Genomic DNA, 24,459 nt, shown 5'->3' with positions numbered 1-24,459 from the left:
GGTAGTGTCTAGGGTCTAAGGACATGTTGGTGCTCACTCCTGGCTGCAGATTGGAGTTATTTAGGGCACACATAAACCATAACGGTGCCCCGCCTCAACTCAAGGCCAATTAGATTAGAATCTCTGGGAGTGGGGACTAGGCATTACCTTTCAAAAGCATCCTGAGAAGTTCTAATGTATATTCAGGGCTGACCATCACTGGGTTAGATAGTGGCATGGATAAGAAGAAGGAAGGGAAGAAACACCATATCCACACAGGCGAGACCGATGGCATGATGGGAAATTTCTAGCAAGTAGTCAGGGGAGGCAATCCCTTAGAAATTCTTGGTCATCATATTGTATTTGTAAATAAGTTTTTCCTCCTTAAAAGGGATCCTGCTTTAGTAACACAGCATCTAGGTCTGGGAGTCCTAGGGCACAGGGCCCTTATCCCTTCTAGCTTTACACCAGCAGTGATGTTTTCAAAGTGGCACAAGTTAATGCGAATGGTTGAGGGAGGAACTTCAGCGAGGAAAAACCCTATTCTATTTTTGAAAGAGGTTATATACATACTTGGTTCATGTTTCAAAACTCACAAATAAGTAAATAATGCAAATTTCACTCCTTTGTTCTCTGCTATTCAATTTTGCTCACTGGGGAGAAGTCAGTCTTAATGTGTACAATAGTTAATTCATGTATGAGCAGGGTCATTTCCCCCTTTTTATACAAGTGGCAGTGTACAACTGTTAAACACAATATTTGCATTTTTCTTTTTTTTCACTGAACAAATATCCTCAAGATTAGATGTTGTGTACCCAACCATTGATAAAGGCATGAGTCATGTTGTAGGAGTTCAACAAATGCCATTGTCAGTTTCATCACTCTTCCAGAAGAGACAAGCTGACCCTGCGGCCCCTGTCTGCTGAAATGCAATTTAGGACTAGTCCCTAAGGGCTGTTGCTGTCTTCGCTTTAAAACTGTGTGGAGATGTGCCTTTGGTAACATTCTCAGAAGCATTCTAAACAAAAAAACACAACACAAGAAAATAAAAAACAAAACAAGGTGTACTTTTTAATCCTGCCACAAAAGGGGCAAAAACTGCAGTTCGCTCAAAAGGTTTTATGTCAAAATTTGAGAAACCACAAGTAGCTTTGACTTCAAGCCTTAGGTAAACTGAAATCATAGGTTTAATAATAAAGCAAATGATTTTTTTCTCAACAGTCTAGCTCTAGTGTTTTAGGTCATTTTGCTGAGTTGCTGTATTCTACTATTTTCCTGTTGAAAACTTAACCTCATTGGGAATTATGTGAGCAGTCGAACATTACCTGGTTTTGTTTTAAAGTTTATTTTTAAGATTTTATTTATTTAATATTAGAGAGGGAAGGGAGGGAGAAAGAGAGAGAGAAACAACAATGTGTGGTTGCTGGGGGCCATGGCCTACAACCCAGGTATGTGCCCTGACTGGTAATCGAATCTGCGATGCTTTGGTTCACAGCCCATGCTCAATCCACTGAGCTACGCCAGCCAGGGCTAAACATTACCTGGTTTTTTAACTAAGGATTTATCATCTGAATTATAAGTAGTAGAAAATTATAAGTGGAAGTTAATTTTAGATTTTTGGTAACTGTATTGTTTTCTGTGTTTGTAACATCACCAACCACATTATAAATATTGGCAATTGATGTTTTATAAATCTCTGATGTTAAAAATTCATGATTTATAAAAGCTGAAAGCCCGTAATCTCTGCTTCACCATTGTAGGGATTGCTTTCAGCCTTTGTTTTCTGGGCATTAGCCAACAGGATAGACTTTAGTTTAGGGGAAGGAAATAAAAGCAAATAGTAAGGACATGAACTTGAGTTTTGAAGAATTTTTAAATTGTCTTTACCTTTTGGGTACATTACTGCTTTTGGTGTATATGTTGTTTGTTAAAAATCCCTACAATCTTAAAATTTCCTCATTTTTTATAATAGAATAGAATTTGGGCTCCTACTTCTTACTGAAATTAATGTCATTTTTTTCCCAGGCAGCTCAACATAGTAAATACTATGCCACTGGTTACTTTAAAAAAGGCGTCAGCAAGGGATGGCGTTGTCTATGTGTGCATATATGTCTGTGCGTGCACAGGATCCTGTATGTGTGCTGTAGGACAAGAGAGAAGAATACTAAAAAAATCGATGTCATTGAGTCACTTTCATTTAGAGTGCATAATGAAAGAGGCTTAGAGGCTTTGCTTCATTTTTCTAAAGCTACTTGTGCTGATAGTTGTTGAGAACATGTGGGTCCTATGTTTAGACACAAATAGCTTGCAACATCTTCTGTGTAACCTTAAATAATATTGTATCACCTATATGTGTAAACATCTATAATCCTAGAATATGAGATTCATAAGAGCAGAACCTTAACTGGCTTGTTCACAGAATTATTCCCAGAATTTAGAACAGTGTCACTAGACCATAGTAGATGTTCAATAAATATTTATTAAATGAATAAATATATTAGCATAACCTAACTTATTATGACATGTTTTGATGTGAATGATGGTTTCTGATGGAAGATTTTTTTCTCTCTGCATAATATTACCTGAAGTGTTTACATCATTCAGAACCTAATGTTGCATTAATCAGCATCTGTTTTGGGGAACAATAATTTCTTTAACATATCATCAGATTTGAGATTGAGTAGAAGTCCTTAGGAAAATAAAAGGATTAAGAATATAAATAGTAAAGTAATTCTAAAATAGGGATACATCACCATACTTATAGCCTAGAATGATCATCTGTGGAATGGGCAATAAAATGCAAAACAACTGAGCCTTCCTGAGATCACTAGCTTTCAAAGAACATTGTAAGTCTTTATGTATCACATGCTTCAGTGTCTTAGTAGTAATAACATGTTATTGGATTTCTATGCTCAATAAATATAGTATTGAAGAAAATTTATTTAGTGCAGTGTTAGAAGTACAATATTGATTGTAATTTTATATTATTTATAAAAGGTATGGTAACATTTTAAACTATTATTTCTAATACTTAAACTATCGTTGTTATCATTAGACATCATTCATTGAAGGAACTATAAAATACATCAAATTGTGCCTCTATGTAGTAATCATTATGGGACAGCATTTTCACTATGATGCTTATACCATCACTCAGTGAGTGTATTGTCATTGCTCCATGATGCTGGCACTGTACTGGAATTCAACTCCAATTGGCTATAAAGTGTCTTTTTTTATGGGAGGTCAAACTACTTTAAAATATATTCTCATTGCTTTTAGCTTATCGAGGAAATATTGGAAAAGTGATTTATTCTTATTTAGCAGGCAAGAAAATGGCAAGTCAACTGCATAAGGTCAGTTTACAAATCAGTTTTATGTGATTGAGGTCAAGTGTCCTAAAGTCACAATCTAGTACACCAGGGACTGATCAGAGCCTAAAACAGATCAAAGAAATAGAAGTCAAATGTTTACCTTGCTTGGTTAGAAAGAATAAAGTTGCCGAGTCATTTTTAGAATGATGTGCTAAAGGTTTCAAAATTTGTTAGTCAAACTATATACATGAGTTGCCAGATTGTATACTATGTCAATGTGTTGATCTATAGGAGGTGGTAACAAATAAATTATAATCAAATGTTTGGGATAGTTGGAAAAATAAAAAATGAAATTCTAGTTGCAATACTTTCTTTGGTATTAAAAGAACAAGAAAAAAAGCAATAGAATATACAGTCCTAACAAGGTTTTTTTGTATTTTTAATGAATATAATTACATTAAGGAATATTAAGAGTAACCATGAAATAATAAAAGTAAAACTGATATTGTGCCCTATCAAAAATCCAATTAGAAGTGGATAGTGAGTCTAAATTTTTGGACACTTATGGTCTGCCTCATATTATTATCCATTCATTTATTATTCCCCATGGGGAGAACTCCAAGTTTACTTCTAGTAAATTCTTTCCTCTTCTCACTTTAGTTCAGTATTTCCCAGGTGTGTTTTCCAGAATGTAAGATCCATGGGATGCTTGGATGGGAGATGTGGTCAGAGATATTTCGGAAATGGAACATATATAACATATATCACCATTCCAGGAAACTTGCATTAGAAATACAGGAAGACGTAGCAGCGATGAGAATGGCTTGAAGAGTGAGAGGATATGGCTGAGCCAAGATAGATTTTTGTAGGTCACTTAAAAAAATTTGCAAAATTATTGATTTATTTAAATGCCATGTTCATTTTCTACCATGCAGAAACATCAATTAGAATGTCCTTTTGTACTGCATAGTCTGTCAAAATTGTTAGATGTTTATGCTTGACTTTCCCATTGGACATGTGTAATGTCATTTTGAGGCTGTGGAAAACATGCTTTCTGGGATATCATATTGGATTTTTTTTTCTTTAATTTTTGGAAGTTGCTTTCCATGGAATGAGACATTTAATTGAAAAGGTCATTACTCAGAAATCACTGTGATTCCAGATTTTTCTCTCTTCTCAAATACTTTGAGAGCTATTATTGTCACATTGAATAGTAATCATGAAAAAAAAGATTAAAGTCAGAAATTAGTTAGAAGTGTAATTTTCATTTAGCCCACCATACAAAGCACATATTTAATTTATTGTAAAATAGAAGATTGTTGGGTACAATTGATTTGAATGAGGTACACATTTTCTGTTTTTATCTTTCCAAACTTGAGAAAGGAAAAATTGCAATGAGGAAAGCTTTTAGGATGCTGTAATGGGACAAAGAACCTCTCTGATGCCTGAGCATTTGGCTTGTTCTATTTATGATAGAACATAGAATATTTTAAAACTAAGATTTGTTGAGAATCCCACTTTATTAACATTTCTGTTAAATGTATAAGTATTGAACCATCAGTGAAATATGAGCCATTTTACCCAGTGACATTTTAAATGATTCTCCTTGTAGGGGAAGCCTGTGGGAACACCAGATGCTGGTGCTTATTTCCGTGTGCTGGCGGAGCACGGAGTAGCTGCCTTGTTTACAGCGCCGACTGCAATTAGAGCCATCCGTCAGCAGGACCCTGGGGCGGCCTTGGGGAAGCAGTACTCGCTGACAAGGTGAACCGATGCACAAGGCAAATTATATTAAAAACTGCAATCAGAGTGAATAACTGAATGTTGTATTTTTTTTTCCGGCACTGCAAGATCTCTTCTGGAAAGAGCCAAGAGATTCTGAATGTCATTAAGAATGATTGTTCTAAACATATCTTTGAAATACTTGGAATATTAACTATACTGTGGATATTTTTCAATACTGTATCATGTTTGTTTTAGTTCAAATACTACCCAAATATTTCTCTTTTTTAATCTACCCTGCTTATATTTTTCTTAAACTAAAATGCTATGAATTAAAATGCATAGATATATGCATTTTATATATTTGTACATATATAACTGTTTTTTGAAAATGAAGAATGGCTTAAATAGAGGAAAATATTATTTGATTTCACATATACAGATAAAACATGAATTTTAAAGTCCAAATTATGTTTGCTGAAAGAGTGCAGGAAATTATTTTTTTGTTTGATTTATAATATGCTCCTTGTAGTTTAGATACTTTTGTGCTGGCTTATAGACATCATTTTAGTTTAATGATATGCATATTTAAAGGTATCTATAGCAGTTTGTATCTTCATGGCAGTTTCCAGCCTCAGTTCTCATTGAGCCTCTTTGAAATAAGTCACTGTTACCTTAAACTAAATGAAGAGTTTTTATAGTTTTCTCAAGTCAGAAAGTGTGACTAAAATAAGTTGGTTTGAATTTTTTAAATTAAAAACCAGATGTTACGACTTTTATGTTGCTGTGGCCTAAAGGAGTTAAAAATAGATATCACACACCAATTGCAGATGTAAGCAAGAAGCTTTCAATTTGGGCAAGGTCAATGGTTTTATTTGTTTCTTTTTCCTCTATTTTCTATTTTATTAAAAAAAAGACCTGGATTTATATGCAAATTTACCTATAATCTAAAAATACTATCTTATTAAAATGTATTCATAAGATGAATCATATATTATATTTTATTCACCTTCTATTCCTTCATTTATGACATTTTAATTGTTTCTCTCATCTTTTTTCAAGAGGATAGAGACAGATTTTGGTAAGTGCATTTGAGCATGTGTATAGTCTTCATGTCTTCAGATAGTTAGAGCTCTTTTGAAGGATCAGTGATTGTAGTTTGTTACACAGTGTGTCTTTTCTGACACATGCATTTGGATTGCAGGGCATGAAGTTTTGTTACCAGCAAGCTAAGGTCGCTTATTTTGCTGTATCACCTTCCTTTCCCATCTGTACATGGATTTTTAGATGCTATCTTTTCTGTGAAGGCAGGACATGTTTCTAATTTGCCTAATGTATAAATCATCAAACAATACTAAATGGCTTTTAAACTATCACTTTTCAAATGAATGCATAAAGACATGGAGTCAGATTTTAGCATAAAAGAAATTATAGTACATTCTCCCTGGTCATGCCCCTTTGTCTTTAGGCACCTAAATTATTTATGATGATGTGTACATATGTTTTTAATAGATGTTTAGGAATGAGGACTCTACAAACACCCTCAATTATTCAAATTACTGCTATACTTACTGAAAATCTACTACATGCTAGGCATAAGCAATTTATCTTGCTTGGTCATCATGATAAGTAGGAATTTTGGTTATCATTTTACAAATGAGTAACATCAGTCCCAGAGAGTTTAAATAACTCTTTAGAAAGAAACTAACTAACTCAGGCAATTTGACTAGGATCCATACTCTTTACTAAAGACCTCAGACATTATTTTACGATGAGAGGTAAATTAGGAAACTACCAAAACCCAGGATTTTTTGTCATTTGTAAGATAAAAGCAGCTTTTACTTTTCATTTATTTTAGTTTATTCAGTTGATACCTTCACTGAACTACTTTGATGGATTCTCACTTGTGGACTAGGAGAATGTTAGAAACAGAAGGAAGCTCAGAAATTCAACAATCTTATTTTAAAAATGAGGAAACTGAGGTCCAAAAAAGTTAAGTTTGGTTCAGAGACAGAATAAGGACCAGAACTCAAGTCTTCTCATACAATTATACTTTTATATTATATTTATGTTCAAGACATTTCATACTTACATACTGAATTGACATTCACTAGATATTATGATTACACATTCATGATTTATTTGTGGAATTTATTTGTCTCTCCTTTCCTTATAGAACATTGCAAATGATGAACTTTTCTCTTTAAATGTGTTATATATCTCAGTAAAGATTGTTTTAAAATAAATTTAGAGATTTTCTAAGAACTTAAGCTCTCAAAACAAATTTAATAGGGCACTATAAAATAAGGAACTAACCAGAACTATAAATTCATTTTATCATGGACCAGAGTTTGCAAAAATAGATTAGAAGTCATCTAATATAATCATTTCATTTCAAATTTGAGAAAACTTTGTCACAGAGAGGTGAAATAGTATGCCCCAGATTGCAAAACTACTCTGGGCCAAAGCTGGAACAAGGCAGTACAGTGTGGTAGTTAAGATTCTGACTCTGGAGTTAGGCTAGCTGGGTTCAATCTACCATTTACTAGCTGGATGAGACCTTGGGAATGTTACATAGGCTCTCTGTTTCTTTTCTCCTCTCCCTACCCCTACCCCTTCCCCTACCCCTTCTCCCATTCTCACCCTCTTCCTCCTTCTCCTCCTCCTACTCTGTGGACTATAAAGCTAGTAACAATACAAGAATATAATGAAAATAAAAGGTGCCTAATTCATGCAAAGCACTTGAAACAGTTCTTAACATAAACTAAGTCTTAGCTATATTACTATCTTTTGCTTGCTAATTCACTGCTCTTTTACATCACATCATAGTGGTTAATTTTCCCATGATTTTCTAGTTCAATCTTAATCAAATTAGAAAATATTCAGTTCTGGGATTTCCATTCAAGATATCATAGTACCTCATACTTGATGCAGTCTTCCTTTACCAACTACATAACAATGAGAACTAATACAAAAGAGAAAAAGCAGAGCATCAGAGATGAGCTAAAAAAATTATGTGGACTGCAAATAAAATAGATTTGCAAAGTGGTAAGGCTGGTTGTAGTCAGGCAGATCACAGATGGAAGTGCCATGCAAGTACTAGGCAGGTTAACTGTAAGTAAATTCTCATTGGACACATCATTTGGAAATCGTAGCATGTAAGTTGAGACTATGATAAAATCTATAAACTGCCAGAGAAGATCAACAGAGCACAAAAGAGGAAAATCAAACTATACCAACAGATGTCAGATGACAATTGTGAACATCTTCAAAGTGCTGAGAGAGAAATGTCAAACTAAAAAATTTTTTATTAAGGACTTAGGACAAAATAGACAAATGCTCATACAAACAAAGCTAAAAGAACTTAAGGTCCAAAGACTTTTATAAAATGAAAAATAGCCATGGGGGGATAATGTGGGATATAAAAAACAAGCAGCTGACCAAACTGATGAAATTTTTTGTTCAATTTATATAGTTGGTATAATAATCATAATGGGATATTGTATTTAGACCAAAGCCAAAATTTATGTGGTAAATAACAGTAACAAAAAGTGGAGAGTTTTTTTTCAAGAGGTAATTTGAGTTCTCCAGTGGGGAACAGTGGGAGAAAATAGAAAGAAGGAAAGATGGAGATAGCCACAGGGACAGTGATGGCAAGAAGTAATGATGTTCTGTCATGTGAATGAGAAGTTGATGAGGCATTACTGAAATGATCTGTTTTTATTTAACTTCTGTTGGCACAAGTAAAAAGCAATTTTCACTTGTTTGGTAGTTTATGGACCTTGAATAAAATATTCCTTTTAGTATTCTGTCCCTACTTTATTACCTGAAAATTCTTCCCCAGGATTTATCTTTAGCTCTTTATCCATTTCTGTGCAGCTTCTCATCCATTTTGAACTAAAACTAATTTGATAATACTACCACTTTCCTGTTTTCTCTTTGCTTACTTTTGAACTCTATTGCAGTCTTGAATTACACTCAGTTTTATATAAAATTAGGGAAAGGTATATAGGTCTCATCCTCATTAATGTCCTCTCCATCCCATTTTTTCCTGCTCTGAATATTGTATATTATCTTTTTGTTTATCTTTTTAGTATTATACACTTGGAAGTAGATTTATTTTTGTATGTTATCATCATCAGAATATCATCCAGATATTTAGTTCATTTATGATAATCTAGGGTAACTCTATCCAATAAGACTGAACTCTACAGTATGGTAGGTACTAGCCACGTGTCACTACTGAACTCTTGACTAAGGAGTGATACTACTAAGAAACTGATACTTTTACTTCCTCATTTTCCCTATAAATGCATAATACTCTTAACCCTGTAAGTATTCTAAAATAGCAAGGAACCTGTTTTCATACGATATAGTTGAAATATGTTCATATGTTTCAATCATACCATTAACAATATGGTATTTATATGTTTAATTTTGTCTTTTTGCATGACATCTGAAACCATGGATGTGGCAACCTCATTTTAAACTTTAAAATTTTACACTAATCTCTGTTTAACCTACTTTAATGAATTAATATATTAATGTTTCACGCTGCTAAAATTGTTCCATCAGATCAGGCCCTAACTGATAATACAAATTTTAATTTCATGTAAATTATAAATGAATATGCATTTGACTATCTAAATTTTACCTCAAATTGCAAATATATATGTACAAATTATCTGACATTTTTCCTAGTCTTTGCCTCTAATTAATACCTGCTTTTGGTCTTCCTTTCTCATCTTTTTTATCTGCCTACTTTCCTTTTTTTTAAAGATTTAAACATTGCCCTATCAGCCTTGCATACTCACCAAAGTATTTGATATACTTTATTCAAATGGTTTTATAACACTTGGTCTTATTAAGACTACTATCATAGTAGTCTTTGTAACAAAGATTACTATTGGATTATTTCTGATCTGAAATTTGACATTATACTTCACTGTCTTTACCAGGACACTTACATTTTACCTTTGTGACTTATTTTATTAAAGGATGGCTCCTAGATAATTTTGGGTATGTAGTTGGAAAATATGCCACTGGGCAGCTACTCAAACATTATTTTTGACAGTCCCTTGCAGCATTATATGAAGTCCTATAACTATGTCAAATTATTAAACCAAACCAAACCCAATCCAAGATTTTGCAAAACTGTTGTGATGACAGTCTTCTTATAGAAACATTAAGTAACAGGTCATCTTTGTTGCATTTATTGGCACTTGTGAATCCATATACATACATGCATACAGACCCAAGCCAAAAAAGGTTATTGACCTAATGGTTTGAGGAGGAATTATATCTACAGCATAATTACAATTTTTTATCATCCTGGCTAATGTCCATTTGGTAGCCACTAGCCACCATGGCTACTGAGCATCCGAAATGCCCAGATTGGGACTACATATGGAAAAAGACTTTGATATCACTAGTAATTTTTTATGGTCATTATATGTTGCAATAATATTTTTATTTATTTGATTTAATAAAATGTATTTTTTAAAATTTATGTTTTTACTTTCCTGAATGTAGCTAGTAGAAAATTTTAAACTACATCTATTTCTTGCATTTGTAGCTCACATTATATTTCAGGTGGACAATACTGATTTAGGTAATTTTTATGGACTCAGTTACATCATTCAAAAAAATGAGATGTTGCAATAAGGTAATTTTATTCCCTGAATGTCTTTATATTTGCAGATGGTGGTTCTTTTTTTTCCCTCAGAAAATGTTGAACAGTAAAATTACATTGAGAATTTTGCACAAATTTACTATAGCCTCCTTTGACATCCTTATGAATAAACACCCTCATCTAGAGATGCAAATTATCACAAGTAATCTTCAAGCATGGACTCCATTTATCAGTGATTCATTTATACTTAAAATTTAATTAACACATTTTCAACAGCATAGGCAATCAGACTTTTCCATAGAATTATTAAACTCATATTTTCGACTTTTGAGGCTGGACTTTACTCTCGGGGTCATGATTATTTATAAAAATCAAGGAGGATATTAAAGTTGATCCCATGAGAGTCTGATCATTCTGTTTGTTTAATTGCTCATTTTCTATTAAAATTAATGCCTCTATGTGATGCCTTCTCTCCTTGTCAGAGCTCTCTTCAGCAGCCATCATGTCGTGAACTTCCTCTCTCCTCTGGACTGCTACCATCCTTAAGTGATTTTTAGTATCTTAATGATAAATTCCTCTATCAGTACACTCATGTGTTCTTATGTCTTTCAATGTTAGACTCTTTCTGTTACCATAAACACTATCATCATTCAGAACAGACACATTTTAAAGATTTTAATGTTTGGAATTGCCCACTCACAACTATATTCTTTTTTTTTCTGATTCTACAGTGAGTTTGCTTTCACTGATTTTTAAAAATTTCCTCTGTGACTCCATTATTATTTCTTTTTCATTTCTCCTTGTCTTTTACCCAACTATTTTTCCTGGTAATTTTCTCCATCATGATTATTCCTACTTTGCTTCCCCATTTCCCTTGTCTTGCCTAGATTCCCCAGACATCTCTTTTAGCTTTGATTTGCCATTCCTTCTTTTCTTTTTATTTCTGTATTGAATTTATTTAGGTGACATTGGTTAAAAAATTATATGTCTTATTTGTATAATTCTATAATACATCATCTGTATATTGTGTTGTGTTCACCATCTCCAATGAAGTCTCCTTCCATCACCATTTATTTTCCCTTTACCCTCTTCTACCTCCCCACTAACCATTTTCCTCTGGTAATCCACATTTTTATCTGTCTATGAGTTCGTGTTGTTGTTGTTTTTGCTCAAACCCTTCATCTTTTTCACTTAGCCTCCCAACCCCCTTTAATAGCTGTCAATCTGTTTCTGTGTTAGTTTATTTTGTTCATTAGATTCTACATATGAGTGACCATCCCTTCTTTTCTGTACTATACCTAACCTGTGTTATCTTGATGTAGCCTTTTAAATTACTAGTTGAGTTTATGAAAACAACATGCCTCCTCTTTTACTAGATACAGTGAGTCAAGCTGACATAAATTTTTCCATCTCCCCAATTCTGTACCTCATCTTTCTAAGCTTCTAGAAAGATTTCAGTACCAAAAATTCCCAGGTGTTTTGACTAGTATTGAGGTATAAAGATGAATGCTCCTAAGGAGCTCAGAGTCAAAATATACAAGAAACAAATATAGAATGAGATACATGTTTATAGCAGAGATAGGAAATACATGTTAGAAAATAAAGGTTGGAATATTTCAGCCTCCATGAATCTTCATTAGATGATATAAGTGAAGGGAATGGTAATAAATCTTCTGTGACTGTATTACATCTTTGGGGGGTAGGCAGTGTTAATTTGTTTGTTCTTTTACTTTGATGATAATGAATTAACTCTTTATACACACATTCCCTTTCTTGACAGGTCATGGACATTGAGAAGAGAAGAAAAACAGTCATTCTTTCAATGAACCACAGATTGTGTCTAACCAATTCTATTCCTATTTCATCCCTTTTATTCTGTGGCATGGACTCCTGGCCAAGGGTTCTTCATCTTTAGTAACCTTATACACCTTTCAATAAGAGCCTTTTAAACCTTTGAGGCCGTAATGACATTTACTCTTCAGTCACCTATCTTTCTTATCTATGTCCTTGGAATAGAGGAAACACGTGCATCAAATCAGAGTAATCTTTTCCAAAGGAACTCATGAGAAGAAACAAGTGCATCATATTTATGAGAGTACTTGTCTTAGCTAATACTTGAGAGTGTATTTTGTCTTGTGTGTAGACCTAAGCAGAATATAGCAATTAAACTTAGAGCTAAAATTAGCAGAGATAATGTCAAACAGGAAAAGGCTTGCCATCTTTGATCATTTGGTGAATGTGACAGATCAACTTGGTTGCTCTTTTCAGAACTGAAAAGGTGTAGCTGTGGATTCTGCTTTTGAAATACCTCACTTCAATGCAATGATGTGTATTTAGTTACATTTGGGTCAAAAAGAATCACACTTCTCACCATTCTGTGGTACAATATACTGGTAATATGACTGCCTTCTGCTCAGAGAATAAATGTGGTTAGATTCTACAATGTTTAAAAGAAAGTAGATGGAATTATTTAAATTTATTTGCAAGGAATGATTTGAACTCACTCCCCCTCTTATATTTAGGTTTAAAACATTATTTGTGGCTGGAGAACGGTGTGATGTGGAGACCCTGGAATGGTCCAAAAAGGTCTTCAGAGTACCTGTCTTAGACCATTGGTGGCAAACTGGTGAGCATTTTCTAAGCATGTACATAAATATTGCAGAAATGCTAAAAATACTGCAAAGGCTGGAGAAAATTCTGAACTCTGACCATCAGGCACAAACTCAGGATTTGTGAGGTTCTGGTTTCAGTAGAAATAAGCAATTCTTTGATGACTGATAAAAATGTCTTCATAAATGATATCGATGCCACCATTCTCTTGGGCCCTAGGTATAAAGCACAAAAACGTCTTTTGCTTCTCCTCCTTCTTATTTCCTGTCTCTAGTAAGTCACTAAATCTCAGATTTTTCTTTGAAGTCTCTGTTGGATTCATCCCACCTTCAGTAGTCCATTGCCTTTGAGCTGTGGAAGCCTCATTATCATCTGCCTTGATTTAAATTATTCTCATCACTCATCACTGTTCCCTCTGCTTCCCTATACACCCTGCACACTGCTCCAAGAGTAATTTTTTATAAGCACTGTTTATTTACAGGATTTCCTGTGGTTCTCTGGCTCCTTTTTTGTGTTCTATAAAATTGAGTATGTCTGCCTAGCATTCAAGGCAAAAAAAGTATTTTTTTCTCCAAAACACACACACATACACTCACACATATATAATATATAATTATTTATTTGCCTATTTGGTTTATTCTTTATTTTCCACCCCCTAAGTGATCCTTGTGAAATAAACAAATGGTCATATTAAGTGGATAGAATATAATCTTTGGTAAAAATAATAACAATAAAAAACTTTCTGCTGCTTCTTTTGAGGAATGATTGTGTATATATGTGAAAGTAACTAGATTATGTGGAATCTGTTTTCCTCCTCATTAAGTGTAGGAGTTTTGTTGAGTTTCCTTCTGAACTACTAAGAGTAGCTATGAGCTATGAGAACCCCTTAACTTTGATGTGTACATTATTTTAATTCAATTATATGTAGATTAACACATCAAATCAACTCTTTTATCCTACTGTTTTCAGAATTCCCATGTTATGAGCAACTAGAAAACAGTGTCAAATTTGAATTAAAAATTAATATAGTTTCTTTGCAAAAACTAGGTCTGATTTTAAAAATGATATAATCTAGAAGATCAAGTGAGTGAGTAAATATTTTAGAACTCTTTGATTTTGAAGAATGGTACTTTTTATATTATCTTGGTGAATATTACCTGTGAAAAAGCATGTTTTTTTGTATTCTTTGTAATATGTGGTAAGAAATAAATAATCACAGCAGAATATACGTTCCTTAGAGAACATGAAAATCAGAAAGAATTGCTATTCCTTTTGGTTTGATTTGCTGACTGAAGGAGAAATTTCTTAGCTAAATTTAGATTTGTAACTATTTAGTAAATAAAACAAATAACACTGACTTTGGAGAAAGAGCAATGCTATGTGTAGAAATACATCAAAACAAATAAAGTATTATTGCCTCTGTAAGGAAGAGTATTTATTGAATTGATGCATCCCTTATTTACCAGGAAACTTCAAACAGTTATTTTCCTACCCTGAAGGAGAAAACCATCTTGTCACCATTGAGATGGTTGTCCTTTCCTGGTCAGATGGAAGGGTTGTTTCCATCACAGAAGTGACCTTACACAAAGGCTTGAGAAGAGTTTTTTTTTTCCTCCTTAAAGTTGACTATGCCAAAGCTTGTTGAAGGAAAGCAACACATTAATTTTTTTAACTTTTTATTGATGTATTTGTGTATAATAGCCTGTGCAGATGTATGTAGTTAGTGCGCTCAGGCTTACAGAAAAGCTCATTGAAGCCTGAGAAGCAAGAATATGAGGTCCCTGGTGGGTACTAAGTTTCATGTGAATTCACAATTTTTCTTTAATGTATTGTTCAGAGGAAATTAATAGCACATTATGTCAGTGAGCTGTCACTTTAATCAGGTTTGACTGGCTGCTCATTTACTGTGGAAAACAGAGTGGGTTTCTACTAATAATGCCTGATTCTTTTCATCTCCCACCCCCCATTCAACTGTACAGCATTTGATATTGTGTCCAATTAAAGCACACAAACACACACATATGGATAGGTAGGCAGTAGCTTGCTAACTAGCTAGGCAGTTTTGTACTTTATAAAAAATTCACCCGAGGTGATGCAGCTATCTGCTACTAACAAAAATTAGTTAGAATCTTCATTCATTTGCATTGAAAAAATTATTTCTTTTCAAAGTTGTATGTTGTGGTGAATAATTGGGAAATGATACTGAAGTTTCCATTTGCAACTATTCACCTTTCCTAAGGGGATATCAAGTGTGTTTTATGGTGACCTCAATTTAATGTTAGATCATTGGAGGGGAAAGATAAATACTTTGTGGGTTACTATTAACTATTAGGGAAAGGAAAGAAAAATTCAGTATTTCTAGCATATTCATGAATTTCCTAGTGTATTACATATCAAGTAGATGGTAGAATACCTCCCCAAGAGGTATGCCAGTAAAAACTGGATAACAGTTGAGAGAATGTTAAGCTTTGGCCAGATTTCAAGTTTTTCACAGGGTCTCTCTTATTACTGACTTAGAAATTGATTTTCTTATATAGTTGCACACTCTTATGAAACTTCAATACAATGTATTATTAATGAATTTGCTCTCTGATTACATTAATGTATGGGTACACATGAGCTGTTTAGAAACTGTGATATATAATTGAAATTATTAAGGGATATGTTAAGTAACTAAGATGTATGAATAATATTTGATTAGTTTCTGTGACTTGGGTTATAAGAAGGCACACCACAGTCAATTCATTTTATTACCACATTGGTTTTGTCACCCATGTGCAATTTGTATTACCAGCAACACATTTCCAGTGACTAGCATCCTCTTTTGGCCCATTAGTATCAACTTTGATATCTGATTTGAATAATAGTAAGATTCTAAATTGAAAACTAAGCCATGAAAAATTCAAGAGCAGATCAGTTCCTTATAGGGGTATTTTAATAAAGAGTTGCTGCTGTTCAGCACCACTGAAGCATTAAGCCTTTGTTTTGAATTATAGCAATGTAAACATTTAATGCTCTCATGAAGGAAATTGGTCTCATTAAATGTAGATAACTGGGATCTATCTATTAGATTCATATACCTGCATAAAAGATGGATTTTATCATTCACTCAGATCTTTTATCTTCACAGTAACTTATAAAGTGATTGAAAACATCTGAATTATTGACTAAAATTTTCATTTTGTTTTTGACATAAAGATTGAGAGAAATGCTACAATTATAATTAAAATGGGAAAATTAAGTAAATAGATACTTGTTCCATCGTGATATAGAAATTCACATGCCAAAAAAATAGACAAAACTTCATTATCCTCTGGTGAACACTGTACAACAGTGGGATACTGTGCACATCATTTTAATACTAATAGCACCTTTCCTTAAAATCAGACAGGAAGCACAATTTTAGAAAGGAAAAACTGTCAGTTTGGTGCACAGTGTCCTTCATAAGAATTTTTTTCACTTAAAAAATTATAGTCACTTAAAATGACTATAATGGAATTGTTTTTCTTATAAATGAATGACCAAGCACAAAAATTAAATTTTAGACACTACTACAACCAAAAACATATTAGAATTTATTCCTTTTAAGGTTTCTTTTTTCTTTCTCCAGTTCCTCCTTTCTCTTTCTCTCTATCTGTCCCTCCTTCCTTTTTTCCTCCTCTTCCTCCCTCTTTTCTTCCTTCTTTTCAATGTATTATATGACATGATACTGGTTTAGAAATTCTTATAACAAAATAGTTTGACATACCATTTTTCAATGTTATTTAATCCTAGGTGGAAATTCTTTATTCATTCACTTGCTCTCAGTTAAAGAAAACAATGGCTACAAAGTTAGAATATTCAAGTTCCATAATGGCATTTATAAAAGACAATTTGGTAAATGGTTTAGCTCAAAAGAAGCCATGATTCTTCCCACCCACTGGCAGCACATATCTGCATGGTTTCCATAAGAAGATATAGAGTCTATGTTGAAAGTGTTTCAAATGCTCTTATGTTCAGGAAGTGACAAAGTAATTGAAATGATCACAAACTTGAGCAGCACTGGATGATTTTGTTGTTGGTTTACTTGTTTTGTTCCCATCACTTCAATGGACAACCAAACTTCTTCATAGAATCATTAAAAACCTTTGCAGGGATTTCAGTGAGAAAACATAGTCACTTAATGGATTGAGACATTGGTGACAATTGAAGTTATTGATCTTACTATTTTTCCCCGGGCCATCTTTGCTGAGTTCTTATATCTTGAAGTAATCACAATATTTCAATCCCTGTTTGATTGAACTGCTGCAGTTTTAATTGCAATTGCCAGTTCTGAAGTAAGTATATTTTATATATTAAATCTGTCTGGAAAAATTCCAGTCATTGTTGATATAATGAGAACACTATGTGTGACATCCTGGCAACCAAGGAGAGTGGACTGGAATTGTTCACATGCATGAACAATGCTGACTTCACTGTACTAGTCAGTCAGAGAGGTAGATGCCATTGAGTGAGCATGTGTACTGTGTGGCCATTGCATTCAAAATGACTGAGCAAGTAGAGCAATGAATTGGTATCAAATCTTGTGTTAAGTTTGAACATTCCTCTGCAAAAACTATTTGGATGATCCAGAAGGCTTTCAGGCATGATGCAATGAGTGTAGCACAAATAAAAGTGTGGCACAAACACTTTTCAAAGATGGTTGAGAATCTGTTGAAAGTGTCCACATTCTGGAAGGCCTGAAACAAGCCGAACACCTGAGAATGTTGAACTTGTACAGGCTGCAATCAACAAAGATCAGCAACTGACATTGTGAGAACTGGAAGATGATCTGGGGATTCCAAAAACTGTTGTGTCCAAGGCTTTGGTATAGGATCTTGGCATGAAACATGTCATGGCAAAATATTCTCTATGGCTTCTGCTACGAGAGCAGAAAGAACATTGTGCTGGAGTTGCTAATGACTTTATTCAAACTGCTACCAATAGGCCAGATTTCCTCAAGAAGGTCATAGCTGGAATGAATCATGGGACTATAGCTATGATCCAGAAATGAAATCCCAGCCATCCCAATGGAAGTTGCCTTGTTCTCCATGCACAAAGAAGGTGCAGCAAAGTTGCAGCAAGATGAAGACCATGTTAACTGTGTTCTTTGATTGGGGAGGTGTTGTCCATCACAAGTACACCCCCCAGGCCCAATAATTAGTAAGGAGTAATACCTCAATGTTCTTTGTCAGTTGAGAGCTGCAGTATGATAAAAACAGTCACAGCTATGGGCAACTGGTGATTGGCAGCTTCATCATGACAATGTACCATTCACGCATCACGTCTTGTACAGACCTTTCGGTGAAACATCAAATCATGCAGGTGACTCAGTTCCCCCACAGCCCAGATTTGATGTGCCGTGACTTCTGGCTTTACCTATGACTAAAATCACCCTTGAAAGGGAAGAGATTTCAGACCACCCATGAGATTGAAGAAGATATGACAGGGAAGCTGATGGTGACTGGGAGAACTGTGTGAGGTCCCAAGGTGCCTGCTTTGAAGGAGACTGAAGGGTCATTGTCCTATGTACAATCTTTCTTGTATCTAATATCTCCTTCAATAAATGTTTCTGTTTTTCATATTACATGGCTAGATACCTTCTGGACCGACTGTATACCCTAAATCCTCCTCCTTTTTAGGAGAAATCAAGAAATAATTCTTGATTTTTATTAAAGTAGACCCAAAGGCTCCAGCAGATTCAAGCATGCTGTTGTTTAAATCAAAATCATTGTTACTAAAAGTATATACATCCTAAAACCATGTTATTAAAGTGTGTCAGGTTTACTTGACATGACAATCTTTATTTTTTTTTCAGTTTGGCAGGATATATTTCCTGAGAACAGACAACTGGGGCAATAGTTTTAAACTCAAAAATTGGTTAGGCTGGCCCAATTTAGTCTTTATTCTTTTGTTGATCTGGAAAGATCCATTAGCACAGAATTTTTAGGAAGACAGCAATACATTTTTATTTACAAGAATCAAAACCACAACATTTAATAAGTAATTATAGTTTAAAAATAATTATCCTAAGCAGAGATCTTCATAGGAAATGGTACAGGCTCAAATTTGGTACTGTCTCATTTTTCCTAAGTAGGCTGACTAATTGTGAACCTGTAGCCAAGATTTGAACATGTTATAGCTAGGGTATCAAAGTTTAAGCCACCATTTCTTTCCTAAATCATCCTTTTCCTTTGTTACCCTTGCTTCTCTGACATTTCATTTTTGTGCATCTCATTTGATATACTTATAGCAGAAAGGTTTCAATCTGTCAGTCTATTGTTTGAAGTTTAGTCTATGATAAGGAATTTTCATCTCAGGAATTCATTCCTGGAAGCTTTATGATTCTTGTTATTTCTGTCTTTTAAAAAACATTTTACAACTATATGCTAGTTATGTGACTTTCTTCTAACTGAAATGTATTTAACTTGTGTCCCCTGTAAAATCCTATATATTTTCTGGAAAATGCCTTCCTAGGGCTAACATATACGAGGCTCTATATGACTGACAAGACAAGACAATAAGAAAAACATTTTCTTGATAACTTTACCTTGAAGACTCTATCTTTAATAATTTAAAACCTTTTCTCTGCGGTTTGGGGGCCAGTTGTCACTAACAACTATCCCTCTGGCTGCAGATCTTGGAGTAAAATGTTTCTTATACAAATAAATGCTGCCCTCCTAAGTCTGACTTTTCAACTCTGTCATTCCTGCTTCTGGAGTTTACTTAATCATTTCTGAGTCCATCCAATTTGGGCAATGGTGATTGGTTTTCATTAAAGTACATGCTATATTTTCAAATACAATGGGTTGAACTAGACTCTTGAAGTGCACGCTATGGAACTCAAAGGGCTGGGTTGGACTGGACTGGCAATGCCATTGCCCATGAACTTGTTCAGATATACGTTATGCTACTTTCAAAGAGTAGAACCCAGAGTCTTTAGCAGTATCAGTGAATCACTACTGTCTGCGGCATTTTTTCTTTTTCTCAATGCAATGGTCAAAATAAATATACCTCTTTGTTTCATTCATGGAAAAGAAAATTGATGTGGTTTAGCCTGAGAAGTTGTGAGTGAGAGAGAAACAGTGATGTAGACCCAGTGTCATTCAGCAATGTTCAGCTACTGATGCTGACAGTATCCATCTGGTGAGAGAGAGGAAAGACCTGATGTCATCTTTGTTGCCTAGCAACCACATTTTTTTCTCATTTAGAGCAGTCTTTGTTAGTTTAAAGTAGGCAATTTTTACCGACAATTTGAGAAGTAGGAGCTTAGAGCTAAGCTATGTGAATTTGGTTTGTAGAAGGAATAATCTTTTGTTAAATGTAAGGCAGGCTTGATGAGGCTTTCTCTCTTTGAAAGTGAATAACTGTTTACAAATTGTTAATCCATCTGGAAATGAATTCCCCGAGTCAAACAGCAGTCACTGAATGAGGCATTTTCACCTTTATAGCGTTACAATATAGGAATGACTTCAACTTAGGTGTTTTTCAAATGTGATTACTGTACATGAATTAGTTAAGATAGGTATAATAATTGCTTTTAAGAAGCTCTATTTGTGCTCATTATATCAGATAAAGTTTTGACAAGAGACTAAACACTGGAAAATCAATTAATAATGTAAAGTTGGTTTGGTCTTTGCAATATCAAGTATTCTAATTCTCTTGCCCTTGGCAAAAATCACACTTAATCCACTCTGGAAAGGTGAAAATGTGTCATATTTTTCTGGACCTTTAACAGGAAAAAGTTCCTAAACTCTTCGTTGAAAACCTTGCTGTCTGAAAATTTCATTTCCTCCCATTGCATATGAACTCCAGCACTGTGGGTCTATTGGCCCCACAAAAGAGTTCCCAGTTCTCATTTGGAAAACAACATGTGACTATCGTTGGAAAAGCAGTGTGGGTAGTGAAAAGTGATGCTGAATCCGAATAGGATTGTGTTTAAAACCTGATTCCATCACTTACTTTGTAGCCACAGGCAAATTTTTGATCTGCTCAGGCTTTTACACACAGGTCTACAGGAAGCTTAAAATGAAGTGAAATATGCAAAAATGATGCAGTAGAGTTCCTGGTCTATGGTAACACTCAATAAATATTTTTCTTTTCCTTTCCTTTCTATGAATAACGCTTCATGATTGTAAAGGCAATTTTAGAGCATCCTGGTTTGTTGGTAATCCAGACTCATGAAAACTTGGAACATAAGAGTTCCGTTTATAGATGAGAAAAAGTAATCACAATGTAATTTCCCAAAGTTGACTAGTTAAGATTAGAACCAGAGCTGTCATTGTTTTGTGTTGTCCAGAGTTTTCTCTTCATACGTCTTATCTTATGCCTTTCTAAATTCAGTATATGCTTATCTAATTCAGCCGCAGGTTATTTATGAGTTTCTCCCTGGTTAGAGGCATGTGCTGGTAAGGGAGTAGGATGAGACCCGTGTCTCACAGTTTGAATTAATGGTCTGCTTCCAGTATGAAAAGGTAGTCTGCTTTGAATTAAGTATTTTAAACTGTAATCGTACCATCTCCTGAACACAAAGATTAAATTGATTTTCTTTCACTGGTATATCTCACTGTTTCTGCTTTCTTTCCATTATTACCATTCAAGTTATTTATAGCTCATGGTATAGATTCAGAGGTGGAGAGAATGATTTCTTTACAAATTGCTGTTATGCCTACCACGATGCTGTGATTAATATGACTCAGTGGTACCAGGTTGCTGAATTGATTTATTTCCAGGACTTTAGTTCTCTGCATGGGCTACAAGCTTCTGAATTCATATTGCTTAAAGGTAGTGTTTCTAGAACCCCAGTGGGGGCAGAAGAGCAGATTTCCAGGTGCAGAAGGAGCTCTTGTTTACAGCTGGACTTGTGACCCTGCCACCATCTTCTCCTTAACCACCACTCACATCTAACCCTCTTTCTCTGTTAATTCTAATTTATAAGCCAAAACCTGGGGCTCTTTTTCCCCATATGCAAACAGTCACCAAGACCTTTTAATTCTGAGTATGACTCACCAGGAGTCTCATCTTCTACTACCTGCATAAGAACCTCAACCCCAAACTGATTTCCTGCACTTGGCTGTGAACCTGAGTTTAGCGCTCCCCCTTCCAATTAAAGAGATGTTTCTAAAACGCAATACTGAGCAAACTGCCTCTGCTGAAAACCCTTCATGTCTCCCAGTGTTCCTGGAATTATGTCCAGATTCATTAACATTTTACAGAAAGCACTGCAGGATCTGCCTCTGTTCATCTCTCTCGCTTTGCTTCTTATTATCGCTCTCAGTCCACCCACCACCCCCAAGGTTAACTCTGCTGAATAACTGGCAGTCAGTCACTCCCTCGATGGTCTAACTTCTCTACCTTTGAACATGCTGCTATCCTGTTTAAAATATCTTTTCACCCTGAGCACTTCCTCCCTCCCCCAAAATGCCTTTCAGCGAGTAGAATATATTTAATGAATATTTATTGAAGGGCTGACCTTTGAATATCATTCTTGGAATAAGAAAAAAGATTGTAACAAGTATAGCAGTAACATACAATATTTTTCTTTTTTCTTGAATCCTCTGTTTCATTTGCTCTCTGGTTCATTATGGGGTTGCATTCTATGATTTGCCTTTTTTTTTTTTAAGAATCCTGATCTCAATAGTGGGAACTGAAACAAAAAATCATGTAAAAAATACATATTACTTGTCAGCAAACATTTCCTGAGCATAAAATGTCAAGGACTGGACTGTGTTTGGTCCTGCTGATACAAATGATTTTCAGGCACACTAGAAAAATCTGATTTCAACTGTAGGCTGGGAGAATATTTTCATATACTGATATGCACAACTCATTTAGACAATTGCACTGATTCTTTTCTGAAAGATTTTGTTAAGATTTTTCATGGTGAGTGTTCCAAGTATCTATTACTGTTTTTTTTTTCTTTTTTTTTTATTTCAATCATTGTTCAAGTACAGTTTTCTCCCCCCTACTCCCGTTCCAGCCCCTCCACCCAACCCTCCCCCCTTCCCCCCATTACCCCCCACCCCTAGTTTTTGTCCATGTGTCCTCCAAATTTGTTCCTGTAATCCCTACCCATTCCCCCCTGAAATTCCCTCTTCTCTCCCCTCTGGCCACCATACCACCCTGAACGCGCCCGATCTCGTCTATTACTGTTTAAAAGGAAATTCAAAAGCCTAATGGCTTAAAACAGAAGCCACATCTGATGATGTTGTGTGTCAGGGCTAGAGGCGGAGATCAGCTGGGGAATTCGTACTGTAGGTACTGTTGATTAAGACAATTCAGACACACTGAGTGGGGAATGGGCTGCTCTGGCAGGTCCAGCACAGCTTCAGTCTCCTGCCTGGGAATGGCTGGAGGGCTGGACTCAGGATTGTTGACGGAAATACCTGCAAATGGCATTTTTATCTTGGATTCAGAGTAGGGGTCCATCTTACCTGTTGCTCAATGGTTCCAGGAAGAGTGCTTTGAAAGTCTGAAGGCCTGTGCTTTGAAACAAAATATCACTTCCATTCTTTTTTATGAGGCAGAACCATCAAAATGTGGCCCAAATTAAAAGAGAGCACATAGGTCACATATGTTGGGAATAAGAATGACCCATGGACATGGACAACAGTGTGGGGTTTGACAGAGGAACTGGGGGGAGGGGTGGACTGGGCAAAGAAGGGAAAAGAGAAAAATCAGGACAACTGTAATAGAATAAAAATAAAAACATAATTAAAAAAACCAACAAATCACTGTTTCTTTAATTCCCACTGTGGACAAATTCCAATGTTGTGGATATAGACTTTTGGGCTCTTCAACATAACATCACTTTTGCTTACCATTTAGAAGTTACTTCTGTCAAAATTTTAATGTGTGTCTTGTCCAGATGTTAATTTTTGCTCAACATATATTATTTTTTTAAAAATAATTATATTGGGTATTCTATTTTACAGATTTTCTAAATAACATTTTTTGAGAATTACTTCCAAATCATTTTTTAGCGGTATTTGAATGGTTTTGTATTACTACTTAATATGAAATGTTCCCTATTTTGGGGCAACCAGTTAAATTTTAATATAGATAACACTGTGATAAATGTACTTGATACTTAATATTTGTGAACTCTTACAAATATTTCTTAGTATGTATCCCTTAAAGTGGAATAACTGAGTTAAAGGGTATGTGCACTTTTAACGACTTTTATAA

At 34.7% G+C, this 24,459-nt stretch overlaps 1 protein-coding gene across 2 annotated transcripts in view; it reads left to right on the top strand.

Annotated features, from left to right (window-relative positions):
- ACSS3 (acyl-CoA synthetase short chain family member 3) overlaps positions 1-24,459 on the top strand; it is a 169,411-nt gene that overhangs the window by 100,747 nt on the left and 44,205 nt on the right. For both annotated transcript variants that reach the window (XM_036018634.1, XM_028532919.2), the window contains 2 exons: positions 4,903-5,054; positions 13,167-13,270. In XM_036018634.1, the coding sequence (XP_035874527.1) occupies positions 4,903-5,054; positions 13,167-13,270 (256 nt within the window). The remainder of the gene's footprint in view (positions 1-4,902; positions 5,055-13,166; positions 13,271-24,459) is intronic.

Source organism: Phyllostomus discolor, chromosome 2, assembly GCF_004126475.2.
Source record: "Phyllostomus discolor isolate MPI-MPIP mPhyDis1 chromosome 2, mPhyDis1.pri.v3, whole genome shotgun sequence".
NCBI lineage: Eukaryota > Metazoa > Chordata > Mammalia > Chiroptera > Phyllostomidae > Phyllostomus > Phyllostomus discolor.
Note: the sequence above shows the minus strand (reverse complement) of the source record. Positions and strands in the feature narration are given on the sequence as shown.